General features: G+C 38.8%; 2 protein-coding genes across 2 annotated transcripts; both read left to right on the forward strand.

Moving 5' to 3' along the window:
* The first annotated feature begins 2,101 nt into the window (after positions 1-2,101).
* Positions 2,102-3,031, forward strand: LOC127222273 (olfactory receptor 4B1). Its single transcript, XM_051184281.1, has one exon. The coding sequence runs from the start codon at positions 2,102-2,104 to the stop codon at positions 3,029-3,031; it is 930 nt and encodes a 309-aa protein (XP_051040238.1).
* A 9,486-nt stretch (positions 3,032-12,517) lies between these two features.
* LOC127222270 (olfactory receptor 4X2) lies at positions 12,518-13,447 on the forward strand. The gene has a single exon (XM_051184277.1). The coding sequence runs from the start codon at positions 12,518-12,520 to the stop codon at positions 13,445-13,447; it is 930 nt and encodes a 309-aa protein (XP_051040234.1).
* The last annotated feature ends 728 nt before the right edge of the window (positions 13,448-14,175 follow it).

Consider the following 14,175-nt stretch of genomic DNA (forward strand, 5'->3'; position numbering starts at 1 on the left):
GAGGGACTCAGGCTTGAGCTGGTTGTTCCTGTTTAACAAGTCATTAAACACTAGTTAGAGGGACTCAGGTTTGCTCTGGTTATTTCTAGGTAGCAAGTCATTAAACACTAGGTAGAAGGACCCAGGCTTTCCCTGGTTATTCCAAGGCAGCAGAGTGATCTGAGGAAGGAAGGGTGTAGTAAAGCAATTTTCTGATTTCCATTACAGGAAGGATGGGGTGGGGCTGCTGGAGACTGAAAGACTTTGGCAATTTAGTTGTCATCTTTCTGAGCATGAGGAGATGACAGTAAGAATGGGGGAGGAAAGGGCACTGTGGGGATCTGGTGTGCAGGTCAAATTAATGTGATGTGTTGGCTGGATATGGGAAATGAGGCAGCATCAAAGCTGCAAGGTCGTGCAGCCTGGAGGGTAATGAGATCACTAGAACACCTTCTGGGCCCTAGTGCCCTTAGGTCTTCTGTGAAACCACAATGTAGTCCACCATCTACAATCCTAACTCCATCTATATCTTTGCCTTGTGCTTGTGAGGTTGCGGAGAAAACGACTCTGCATTGCCTTCCTATTTAGCAGCTCGATTTCCCAGGTGACTGGATATTCTCAGTGACTCAAAAGCTTTGCACCAAATTATTATTCTTATTTTATAGAACATGCCACGCTGAATTTAAGCATTTTGCTTGTTGTGCCCTTGAGTTTCAATGTAATTTTGCTGCTGATTATGGTTTCTTTAAAAGCATTAGCCCTTTGAGTCAATTTCTTTTTGGTTCTATGAATGTCTGACTCCTCTTTCTTTTCTGAGCCCATTCCTCTTATTTCTGCCACACAGAGGTATTAGATGGTATGCCTCTTGTTTGAGTAGACAGATTTTTTTTTAGTATTGATGTTTAGGTGCTTTACACATTTTCATGCTTTAAAAAAGGTATATGAAATACTGTTTTGATGTCTGATAAATTTGGTCTGTCATTTTGTTTTATATGGGTCCTGAGCTAACATTGAATATGGCACTTGAGTTTGGGGAAGCATTGCCTTTGTTACTGATAAAGATGATAACAAACATGGTTTTACACTAGTTATCAGTGAACTTCATATGATTTTCTCTAGAAGTATACATGCACCAGCTGCTGCAACTTTGAACATACCAAACCAGCTGTGGAAGCATTGGATAAACTTAACAGAGATAACACCGTCTCTACAGCACTTAGACAAAAGTTGTTCCTGAAGTAGATTAGGAAGTTTCCACATGAAGAGAGGCAAAGGACCTAGTTGGGTGTACTCATCTCTCCTTCCAAATTTAGCTCACTCCTCTATGGCAGGATATGCATCAGGGTAAAGAGGAAATGCTCTCCTGTGCACCTTTGCCAACATTTTCACAGCTCTTTCTTTTTAACAAAAAAATCAGCTCTGAATTGTTGTTGGTTTCCAATGTGCAAATACTGGTCATCCCCACAACCTGACCTCATTTCAATCAACCAAGGTGACATCACTGAGAGTGCGCTTTGGATAAGATGCAACCAAAGCCAGTATGTTCTGGTATAAGACACCACACCCCCAAGGCATGTATACAGGGCCCTTATCTGCTTATGTTATTGGATGAGAAAAGAGTGTGTGTGACTGAGGAAAGCAGACAGCACAGGGGGCCTTGGGGAGAATGGTCTGTGAGAAGCTAAGTTCCTGAGGTGCAGAGATGAGAGATGAAGAACACAGGTCAGAGATGGACCAAGGGGATTTCACAGTGGGAGAGAGCTGTTTAAGTGATGTATAATTGATACAAACAGGCTTTTCACCCCTGTGTGAATGTCTTGTGTGGATTAGAGAGAACCCTGAACAGGCAGAAATACTTGTCCGACTCTTAAGTTTTGTGATATTCTGTGTGATATTGGGCAAATAATGATTTCTCTAGCTTTTTAATTCTACTAGATTTTTTATTTTTCTAATAATAAAAAGTAATATAGGTAATATTTAACATTCAGTGAGCACACCTAAACATACTGTAAGTTGGTTATATCTCTGAAGTGATATAAACAGTGTAAATAATGTCACAGTTATTGCTTCTTTTATTGTAGGTCCCTAAACTGATGGTGTCTGGCACACCTGAACTGACACTATGGGCAGTGTAAATAATGTAACTGAACTTATCATCACTGGCCTTTTCCAGGATCCAGAGGTGCAGAAGGTGTGCTTTGTACTCTTCCTTCCTGTGTACATAGCCACAGTGCTGGGCAATGGCCTCATTGTTGTGACAGTCAACATCAGTAAGAATCTGCGTTCCCCTATGTACTTCTTTCTCAGCTACTTGTCCCTGGTGGAGATCTGCTACTCCTCTACTGTTGTCCCCAAGTTCATCAGTGATTTACTTTCCAGAGTTAAAACCATCTCCCTGAAGGGCTGTCTGGCTCAGATTTTCTTCTTTCACTTCTTTGGGGTCACTGAAATCCTCTTACTTACAGTGATGGCCTATGACCGCTATGTGGCCATTTGCAAACCTCTTTATTACACAACTATCATGAGTAGGACTGTGTGTCACCATATGGTGGCTGGTTCTTGGGTGGGGGGCTTTTTTCATTCCATAATTCAGATTTTCATCACTATCCCCTTGCCCTTTTGTGGTCCCAATGTGATTGACCACTACTTCTGTGACCTCCATCCCTTATTCAAGCTGGCCTGCACTGATACCTTTGTCGTTGGGGTTATTATGTTTGTTAACAGTGGATTATTCTCTGTATTTTCCTTCCTTTTCTTGGTGTCCTCTTATGTTGTTATCCTGTTCAATTTGAGAAATCATTCTGCTGAGGGAAGACGCAAGGCCCTATCCACCTGTGCCTCTCACATCATGGTGGTTGTCTTGTTCTTTGGACCTGCCATCTTCCTCTACTTGAGACCAGCCTCCACCTACACTGAAGACAAACTTGTAGCTGTGTTCTACACAGTCATCACCCCCATGCTGAACCCAATCATCTACACACTCAGGAATGCGGAGGTGAAAAATGCTGTGAAGAAGTTATGGGGCAAGAAAGCAAACTCAAGTCTAGAATAAAATCATGGGATAAACAGCATGACTAATATGACAAGAACTTGAAGCTATCTTTTATGATCAGTGAAGGCACAGATCAAAATCTATATGCTTATGGTTTTTGTTTTATTTGACTTCCATCATGTCATAGGTATCAGTATTTTTGAGTATATTCAAATTAGGCTATTTTACATCTTTTCTCCAGTGGTCTGTAATATGTAAAATTGAGGAATAGAACTTCTATAATGTGTGGATGCAAACTATAGTTCTCACATAAAAAGGAATTAAATAGTTTGTTCTTAAGCCAATATGAATTAGGTGGCCTAAGAATATAGACTCAGCTTACATTAAACACCATGTTTCACTGTGGTCACAGGTTCATAGAACAAAAATTCATAAATCAAGGCACTTTTCAAATACACTGGTGAAAATATCAGGTTGATAGGCTATGGAATTGTGTGTGTGTGTGAAATCTTTGCTATTGGCTTCAGATAGTGTATGCTGGAATTCTTACTTTTTGAGTTGGTGAAGCTGGTGGTCTGTTGAACAATACCCCAAAGATTCATGTGATAGTCACAAGACATTAGATTAGGCACAGAGGTGGACAATGGATGACTATTAATGACTCTAAAGCTAGCTCATGATAATTTAACATGGGTCTATAATACCACACATCGCATAATTGTAAAATTCTAATTGGTCAGTCAGTTTTTTAGAATCTTAAACATGTGTGGCTTTTCCTTGGGCATCTCAATTCACAAGTGGAACCTATCAGCTCTGTGACCTCAAATTTATTCATTGCCCCTCAAGTGTTAGCATACTGTAGTATGTGAAAGGATCTTGGCATCCTATGGCAAAAGTACATGTTTTGCCTTTGCCTCCTTGCAATGTTTTGGGGAGTCCTAGGACACCTTCACTAATTCTCCATGTGTATTCCTTAGGCTGATCACATTGAATCATCAGTTTGTTCCTTACCCTCTACATCTCTGTTCTTTCCAGGAAACCTTACATGACAATTCATACACAGCAGGAGGTGAGCTAAACAATGTCTAAAGATATCAAGGTGATGCCAATAGTATTTATCATTTGGAAGGGGATTGGGTCAGATATGAAGATATCAGGAGTGGAAGAATTTTCTTAGGATTACCTCAATCGACTTATATTAGCTTTATGAACTCCATGGGAATGCTCCTAATTCATATTCATATCTATTGCTGAAGTGGTTGATATGCATTCTATTTGAGTAAATAGCTTTTGCATATTGTAAAGTCTTTTCATTCCTTCCATTCCTTCCAGGAATCTTCAAAGAAACTCTGTGGTGTTAATGAAATAGTTATTAATAATTCTGAATGTATAGTATTAGATATTTAAATGTTATTTAAGTTAGGTTTTGGTTGCAAGGAACAGAATCTGAAATAAGAGAGAAGTGGCAAAGTATATTCAGGGTAGAAACATTCTCTATCATGTCTGTCCATCATCAAGACCTTCCATTTCCATGTTTACCTCATGTCCTAAGATGAGTGCTGGAGCTTCATTCACAATGGCAACATTTCGTTGACACATTTATATTCAGTGAAATGTAAATACCTTAAGAATGCAATCCAATGATTAATGACAAATTTGCATACTGTTTCTCTGACATCTAAGAGAAGATACTAATAATTCTCTTGTGTCCTTTCATGTACACCATCTCTTCTTCATCCGACAGCAGCTGCCATTCTAATTTCTATCATCAGATGTTAGTTTAGAGGCTTGCTGTGTTCATAGAAATACTAGCATGGTAATTGCCCTCTTTGTATTGGGTTTCTTAACTATTTTAATGTTTTTGAAACTGTCATTTGTACTGTGATCACAATAATTTGTTATTTTCTTTTTTGAGTGCTCTACCACTGCATGAATATGTTACATTAAATAGAAGTTGTTTCACTTGATGGACATTGGACATATTTCTTACACTTAAGACAAAGAAGGGTTGGAAAACACCAATTGTCCATGCCAGGATACATAAACCAGGCATGATGGCCTAGGGGACTGCAAGGAAAAAGACATAAATTCTAAAAGTCAGAGTATCTAGAATTGTACCCAGAGATCATTCCTGGGTCAGTAGATGCCATAAATAAAATCTGTGAGACATAAAAATGATTGCTGACAAATCTGGTGACCTGAGTTTGATTCCCAGATCCTGCATGGTAGGAGGAAAGAACCAACATCTGAAAATTGTTCTCTGATCTCCACTAATGCAACATGGCATACATGTACTGTTTCCTCAAATAAATACATAGCTATTATTTTTATGTTTTTTTTCTTATTTTACATATCGATCCCAGTTCCCTCTCCCTCCCATCCTCCTATATCTCCCTACCTTGTTCCATTCCCCATCTACTCTCCAGGGAGGGTGAGGCCTTCCATGAGGGATCAACAAAATCTGTCAAGTCATTTGGGGTAGGGCCTAGTCCCTCCCTCATGTCTCTAGGCTAAGGGATTATTCCTTCATGGAGAATGTGCTTCCAAAGTCCTTTTGTGCACCAGGGATACATCCTGGTTCCACTGTCAGAGGTCCCATAGACTGCCCAGGCCTTCTAACTGAGACCCGCATTCAGGGTGTCTGGGACAGTCCTATGCTTGTTTCTCATGTATCAGGGTGGGGTCCGTGAGCTCTTCCTTGATCAGGTCAGCTGTCTGTGGGTTTCTGTGCCTGGTCTTTACCCCTTTGCTCATCACTCCTCCCTCTCTGCAGCTAGATTCCAGGAGTTTGGCTCAGTGTTTGGCTATGGGTGTCTGCTTCTATTTCCATCAGCTACTAGATGAAGGCTCTAGAATGGCATATAAGGTAGTTATTAGTTTCATTATCAGAGAAGGGCATTTAAGGTAGCCTCTCCACTATTTCCCAGATTGTTAGTTGGGGGTCATCCTATACATAGCTAATTTCACAAAAGCTTTGGGAAGTATTTAAAGTCCCTATTTTGTAAGGAAGCATATACTTCTCCATTTTTATCACTCCCCTAGATACCCAAACCTCCAAAGTATCTTCCTCTAGGGTCTGGTTTGGTAAGTACCTCTTAATACACACAGCATCTTTGTTTTCCAGCAAACAGCAAGATCCAGCCCATGTCCCACATCAAGAACCCAGCCTAGTCTTACCACCCAGACCTGATGATTACAAACTAACACATGTTTAAGTAACAACTTTAAATATTTCCAGTAGTCAGTAGTCAGTGTTTTAGTGCTGCGAAGAGACATCACAATCAAGGCAACTTTTATAAAAGAGAGTCTTTAATTTTGGAAGTAGTCCATGGTCATCATGGCAGGAAGCAGACACACATGACAGAGGCAGTAGCTGAGAGATTTATATTTTCAGGCAGCAGGCAGAGAGGAGGAGGAGATTGATAGATAAAGAGAGAGAGAGAGACAGACAGACTGGACATGGTATTGGCTTTTGAAATTTTAAAGTCCATTCCCAGCAATACCTCTTCCAACAAGGCCATACCTCCTATTTCTTCTCAAACATTTGCACTCTTTGGTGACTAAACATTAAATATATGAGCCTATGAGAACAATTCTCATTCAAACATCACAAAAATCAATGGTTTCAATTCTCTAATCAAAAGACAGACTGACCATATGAATCAAGAAACAAAATCCATTAATCTGTTGTTTACAAGAAATGCACCTTTGTTTTAAGGATAGGCGCAACTTTAGGGTAAAAGGGCAGACAAAATTACTCTGATCAAATGGGACCTGGATGTAAGCAGATTTTGCTACTCTGGAATCTGACAAAGTAGACTTCAAACTAAAACTAGTCAGAAGAGATAAAGGGCACTTCACCTAATCAAGAGAACAGCTAACCGAGTAAACATTAGTATCCTAAATGTATGTGCATCAATCTCTGGGGCTCCCAATTTCATAAAAAACTCACACTGATCTAAAGACACAGATCAACATCAATCCACCAATAAAAAGTAACTTCAATATCTCACTTTCTCTAATAGACAGGTCTCTGAACAACAACAACAACAAAAACTAAATAGAAAAATATCAGAACTAATTGACATCATACATCAAATGGTCTTATCAGATATCTATAGGGCATTTCATACAAGCAACGAAGAATACACTCAGCCACACACAAAAGCTTTCCTATAATAGACCACACCTGGGACATAAAACAAACCATTAGTTATTCAAAAAAGATTTAAATCATTCTTTGTATCATATCTAACCACAATAAAACTTAAAATTGACAGCAAAAACAACCTTTAGTAAATATGCAAGTCATCAAAAATAAACAACTTATTATTGAGTAATGGGCATGTCAAGGAAGAAATCAAGAAAGAAAGAAAATCTTCCTGTAAGTAAATTAAAATGAAAACAATGCAACAAAACTCTGGGACACATTAAAAATAGTCTTACAAAGGAAATTTATTAGCTCCCAGTGTGAACATTAAAAAGTCAGAAAGAGTGCAAACACATTTTGGAAAAACAAACCAAATGTAAATCCTGTTGGCAGCAACAAATCAATGAAATAGAAACAAAGAAAATGATACAAAAAAATCAATAAATCCAAAACATTGTTCTTTGAGAATAATAATAAGATTAAGAGACTCATGAGCCAACTACCCAAAAGAAAGAAAGAGGGGACCTAAAGTATAGAATCAGAAATGAACAGGGAAGCATTCTAAATATAGGCCATTATTTCTGATGAATATAGGCTTAAAAATATTCAATAAAATCTTGAAAACAAAATACAGACTATATAAAAATTATACCATATGACTAAGAAGGCTTTACCACTGAAATTCAGGGGTGGTTCAACATATTCAAGTCAATAAATTCAATAAACTGCATAAATGGACTTCAGCTATCACAGAATTATCTAAATAAAGTGCAGAAAGGGTTTTGAAAAAATCCAACATGTCTTGATGATGAAAGTCTTAGAGAATGTAGGGCTAGAGGGCACGTGCCTCAACATAGTAAATGCTAAGTGTGAAAAACCCATAGCTAACATCATCCTAAATAGAGAAAAGGCTTGAAGCAATCCTACTGAAGTCAGGAAGGAAGCAGGAATGTCTGTTATCCTGCTCAATATTGTGCTTTAAATAATAACTGGGACGATAAAGCAAGAGAAGGAAATTAAAGGGGTATAAATAGGGAAAGAAGAAGTCAAATTATCCTTATTTGCAGATGATATGCTACTATACATTAGAGATCACAAAAATTCTATCAGAAAACTTTTAGAAATGATGAACAAATTCAGCAATGTGTTAGGATAAAGAATCAACTTGCATAAATCAATAATTTTTCTAAATAGTACATAGTGATTATAGTTTTCTCTCTTTCAGATCCTCCCATTCATTCCCACTTCTCTTCCCTACCAGATAAACACCATTTCTGCTTCTCATTAGAAAATAAACAGGCATCTAAGGAATAATAATATAATAAATAAGATAGAACATAGCAACACATTGAGATAGTACTAAACAAACTAATGAGAGAAAAAGAGCCAAAGAAAAACTGGGTTGACATTGCTCCCTCCAAGACTCAAAAGGCCACTTAACACCGGCCCCCACATACTAAATATTTTTTTTTTTTTTTGAGGAGTGTGAATTTTATTCAGCATTTTTTTTTTTAACTGCGGCCAGCTGCTGTCTTGTGGAAGTCTGGACCATTCCACATACTAAATATTATGGGTTGTTGACTTTTGGGTTGTTGACTAGGGCTTTCCAAGAGACTCCCAAAACACAGTATGTTGCCACTTCCCTTGGTTGTGCCCCAGAGGTGGAAGGTTACTCCCAATTGCTAAAGACTCCATGCCCTTCAGATACAAGCCTGAGACTCCTGAGCTAGAACTTAACTGAATTCTTTTTTCCTGAAGACTAGCTTTTATAGTACCAAAAGGTACCACACAAGCTTCTAAAGGTGGAAGTTACCAACACTCCTACCTAGCTATGATGTCTATGAGCCACATTAATGATACGTATGGCATGATAACCCTAAGGGTGCAGTAATGGTGTGTATAACTTGCTAATAACCAACAGTTCTCTAATTGAACTTAAGACTAACAACAAGAGAGAGCCCATTCCTGGAATGCATACCTAGCTAACTACTTGGTGCTAATGAAATAATGGTCTCTAGAGGAGAATCTACAGTCACTAATTTACTGAACTAGCATAATCCCTAACAACAATCTATAAACATTGGTCCTTATACTCATAGATAAATATAGCCTTGACCCATTATCAAGGATAGTTCTCTTTTAAACAAAGAACTACAGAAAATCACAACTAACAAAGTGCAGAGTCATGACACCTAATCCCAATAGGCATATCTATTAAACACTTATGTACCTAAGGCCTAAGGAACATGCAGAACAGTGGTCTGAAAGATTGTTAGAATCATGAAATTGCATCAAGTAGTAATGCCAGAAACAATACTTATAAAGTGGTGGTACATACCTTTAATCCCAAAACTCTAAAGGCAGAGGCAGGTGGATCTCTGGGAGTTAAGGCCAGCCTGATTTACACAGTGAGTTCTAGAACAGCCATGATTATGTAGAAAGACCCTGTCTCAAATAAAACCCAAAACACCAAACTCCAACCCAACCCAACCAAAATAAGACAAAACAAAAGAGCAGAAGAGATGCGTCAGAATCCCTGGAACTGGAATTAAAGATGGTTATTAGCTGCCATGTGTGTGCCAGGAATCAAACTTGGGTCTTCTGGAGGAGCAGTTAGTACTCCTTACCATGATTCTATTCCTCTAGCACTAATTATTCATGTTTATTTCTATATTTATTTTTGTGATTCCTTGCTTCTAAAGGATAATGTTTAATTCAGGAGGTGAATATGCAAGAGAAGTTTCAAACTTTTTCATAACCCTTAATAAATCTTATGGTTGTCTTATTAGTAATTAGTTTAAATTTACTGTATTTTGTGTAATCTTTATTCAAGGTTGAGTTTTTACAAGTTGTACTGACATAAGGATATTTTGTTTGAAAATGCTTTTATAGCATCTTTCAGATGTTTTATCATAGGATACTTAAAGTACATACAATTATGCTCAAAGCAGTATGAAAAATTCTCCTGCAGTCTACCAACATTACAAATTTAAGGATTATCAGTTCAGGACAAACTAATATTCTTCTGTGCCATGATATCTCAATGGCAGGTCTAGGGTTTCTTCACTTTGGGAGTGTCTTGTGCCTTGTAAGATGTTTCTCTGCACCCTTGGCCTCTACTTTGTTAATGTTGTTGGTATTTTTTCTACTCCATTAAGTTGGACAATGGGAAAGTGCTTTTAGACAGACTCAAACCTCCTTTGAGACAAAGGAACCACAGGCAGAGAGTTTGTGATGTGCACCATTTTGTCTGTTCACTTGTTTTTCACCACAGACAATTTCTTGACATGCATGTTTCCTAATCCTTGGGCCACTCTTATCAGTACTGTCATTTTATATGAAGCCATCAGATTAAACTTATGATGGGTAGGTGAATTCTCACCTGTTAACAGACCCTTATGGGTGAGTATTCAGTGAACACTGGGTGAATGCAACTGGTTTGCATTTCTCTCTGATCTAATGTTTCCTATGGAGGCTTTTCAGATCTTGCTTCCCATGAGGCATTCTTTCTTATTAGGAACGGGAGAGACTGCAGCTCTCTGGGGAGCTCCTTACTGTTGCTTGATCATGCCTTCTCCCTGGGTATCATCTAGGCAGCATGAACTCAAGGCTGACCTGTCTGAGTGATCCATTTTCTGTGAAACAGGTGGGAGGCAAGTCTACTTTTCTTTTACTTAACAATGGGGTAGAGTTGAGTCCTGGTGACTTTGCACCTATATATACTTTATATCTCCAAGTCTAAGAATAAAAGGGAAGCATATCTATCCTGTTACTACAGGGAGGCAGGGGTAGGTCATAGCTGCTTAGTGCTTCTCCATTGGCTCACCAAGAAACAGTGTGAACCCAGAGACATTTTTTTTTGCATATGTATATTCAGAGAAGCAAAATCAGAAGGACTCCAGTGTGACTTTAGTTTTCTGTTCATGGGCTTCTTCCACATGTGATAACCGAGTGTACTTTGAAAGAAAAGGGAGTGGTGCTATGAGACACATAATGTGCTAGCGATGAAGTGGTGAGAAAAAACAGTCTCCGCCTTAAGGATGCTCAGGCTATGGCTAGACAAAGGACTGCATAAATAATTAAGATTTAGTGTGGTCAGTACTATGATTTTAAAATGTTATGGGAATAAGAAGGGCCACTGGCTGTGAGGAACTATGGATGTGGCACGAAGAGTCATATGATGAGAACTTTACCTGCACCAGGAGACTGAGAGTAGAAAATGTGGTCTCAATACTTGAATCATGTGTTACCTGCATGGTATTGTTTGGAATCTTAGGCTTTAAGAAGTTAAAGAACTTCCTAGATATTACACAATTGCCATCTGAGAAAACCTGAATGTGGGTTTTTTTTTTTTTTTGTCTTCACTCTCTTTTTGTTTCTGTGTTTGTACCAGTATGTCCATTTGTGATATGAACGAAAGTCATCTGGCTCCTACACTCAGGAGTCCTGGAGTCTTGCTATAGGAAATCCTCTGTAAATACATACAGTTCTCAGCTACTTTGGAAAAGTCTATCACATACCAGGAGATTTTCAAGTCAGTCAGTGGCAGTCTGGGTGATTTCTGAGGATCTAGAGAGCTGTCTTTAGGGGATGATGTCTCAGAGCATGAGTGGGCCCTATGAAAGGATGTCAGACTACTGACACTGGGGGTACAGGGTTAGAGGAAATGAGCATGCCAGCGAAGAAGAAGACTGTGCACGGGTTAAACTATGGTGATGTCATCAAGTAAACAACTATATAAAGTGAGAATCTGGAGGGGAAGCAGAATGAAAATCTGTGTACAGGCTTATTGTCTAAGAGGTGCAACATATCAAGGGAGGTACACCATAAACATGTCTTCTGAAGACACTAATAAGTGTGTGAGAGTTTGAAGGCCAACCCTTCTAAACCACGAAAGGAAAATGAGCTAGGAGAAAGGTAAAGGAGGAAATCTGTAGGGGAAAGTACAACAAAGACGTTCAAAAGTAATAGAAAAGCCTCTAAGTTGGATATGGCAATACTATGCTGGATGCTCCCATGTTGAACAATAAGTGGATTTATTGAGTTTTTAATTGGTCATCCCTCTTTGAATCACTCTCTGCAAATAACTCTAGGCTCCTCAGCTGACACACTCTTGATGATTTCTCACTGACTGTAGGCACACTCTAAAGTCCACAACACCTTTTCATATATCAGGGGTATTCTTTTTCTACATTTAGTTATTTTCTCCACAATTCCTGTCATATACAATGCACTGACACTTTCTTTATCTGTTTTGTACGCAACTTTTCATTATTAATTCCTACTCACTTTAAAATACGTAGCTCACAGGTTTCCTGCAAAAGATTTTATTTAATTTACTTATTTCATGAAGTCTTTTGTGTTATTTCAGATCATACCACCCAACTTGCTCCCTCATGGCTAATATGCACAATGTGACTGAGTTCATTTTTCTGGGACTCTCTCCCAATGAAGATGTGCAGATAGTTTGCTTTGTGATATTTCTGCTCTTGTACACAACCATTGTGCTGGGGAACCTCCTCATGGTGGTCACTGTTGCAGTCAGCAGAAGTCTTGGATCCCCCATGTACTTCTTCCTCAGCTACCTCTCCTTCGTGGAGATCTGCTACTCCTCTACAACAGCCCCCAAACTCATCTTGGATCTCCTGGCTGAGAAGAAATCCATATCTGTGTGGGGCTGCATGACACAGCTTTTCTTCATGCATTTCTTTGGTGGCACTGAGATTTTCCTGCTCACGGTTATGGCCTATGATCGCTATGTGGCCATCTGCAAGCCCCTGCACTACACCAGCATCATGAACCAACAGGTGTGTGCTGTCCTTGTGGGAACAGCATGGGTAGGAGGCTTTGTGCATTCCTTTGCCCAGATCCTCCTCATCTTTCGCTTGCCCTTCTGTGGCCCCAATGTCATTGACCATTATTTCTGTGACTTGCTTCCCGTGCTTAAACTTGCCTGCTCAGATACTTTCCTCATTGGTCTGTTGATTGTCATCAATGGAGGCACACTGTCTGTGATCAGTTTTGTGATCCTCTTAGCATCCTATGTAGTCATCTTGTTTCATCTGAGAACTCAGAGTTCTGAGGGACGACGCAAAGCTCTGTCCACCTGTGGGTCCCATGTCACTGTAGTTGTATTGTTCTTTGGTCCATGTGTCTTTATCTATCTGAGGCCTTCTGCTACCCTACCTGTAGACAAGATGGTAGCAGTGTTCTACACAGTGATAACTCCCTTCCTCAACCCTGTCATCTATTCCTTGAGAAATGCAGAAGTGAAGAAATCCATGAAGAGTCTATGGATCAGGACAATGAAAGCAGATGAGAAATAGAGACTGGATATTGGCTGTCAGTATTGGAATGGTGATGAGTCCAAACTGATCAGGCATTGTGAGTGGAAGTGATGCTCATTTAGCACTACTGTAACTAAAATACTTGTAAGTTAGTTCCTTTCATGAAAATATTCTTACATAACTCTCTATTTTATATTTATTTGCATTCTTACCACTATACATAATATTGTGGCAAATATTAGCACCAGAATACTAGACTATACTTATTTTGGTTTAGGTTCATTTTCTATGGTAATTTACTGTGACATGGGACAGAAATATCTTTGCTTTACAGAGTTACTTTGAGCAATTTGTCTTAAGAATGTACTCTTGATAAAAAAGAAACAAATACTCCATTTAATAGAATAGTTTACTTTTTTGGCTGAGAAACTAATGAATGGATGAGCTATCTCATTGTATCTTATCTTGACAGATGCTTGTTAATTACAAAAGGAAACATGGAACTTCTTAAATATCACTTATACATTATATAATCTTTTGGAAAATGAAATGACATTTCTGTTTGACAAAAATCCAGTAATCCCATATATTCTCTGTGGTATTAGAAAACGTGTTAGTTTGGTTTGACAGCGAGAATATAGTGAGAATTCTATCTCACATACCAGGGGCATCAACAGTGAAATTCAGCTTATATGACAGCTTCCCAAGCCAACATCTTTGTGTATTAGGAAACCTCACAAAACAGTTGGTACTGCTATAAGATGCCC

This window comes from Phodopus roborovskii, unplaced genomic scaffold (assembly GCF_943737965.1).
Source record: "Phodopus roborovskii unplaced genomic scaffold, PHOROB, whole genome shotgun sequence".
NCBI classification, from domain to species: Eukaryota; Metazoa; Chordata; class Mammalia; order Rodentia; family Cricetidae; genus Phodopus; species Phodopus roborovskii.

What these genes read in the sequence shown, in the direction of transcription:
- LOC127222273 (XM_051184281.1), top strand. Translation starts at nt 2,102, where the DNA reads ATGGGCAGTGTAAATAATGTAACTGAACTTATCATCACTGGCCTTTTC.
- LOC127222270 (XM_051184277.1), top strand. Translation starts at nt 12,518, where the DNA reads ATGGCTAATATGCACAATGTGACTGAGTTCATTTTTCTGGGACTCTCT.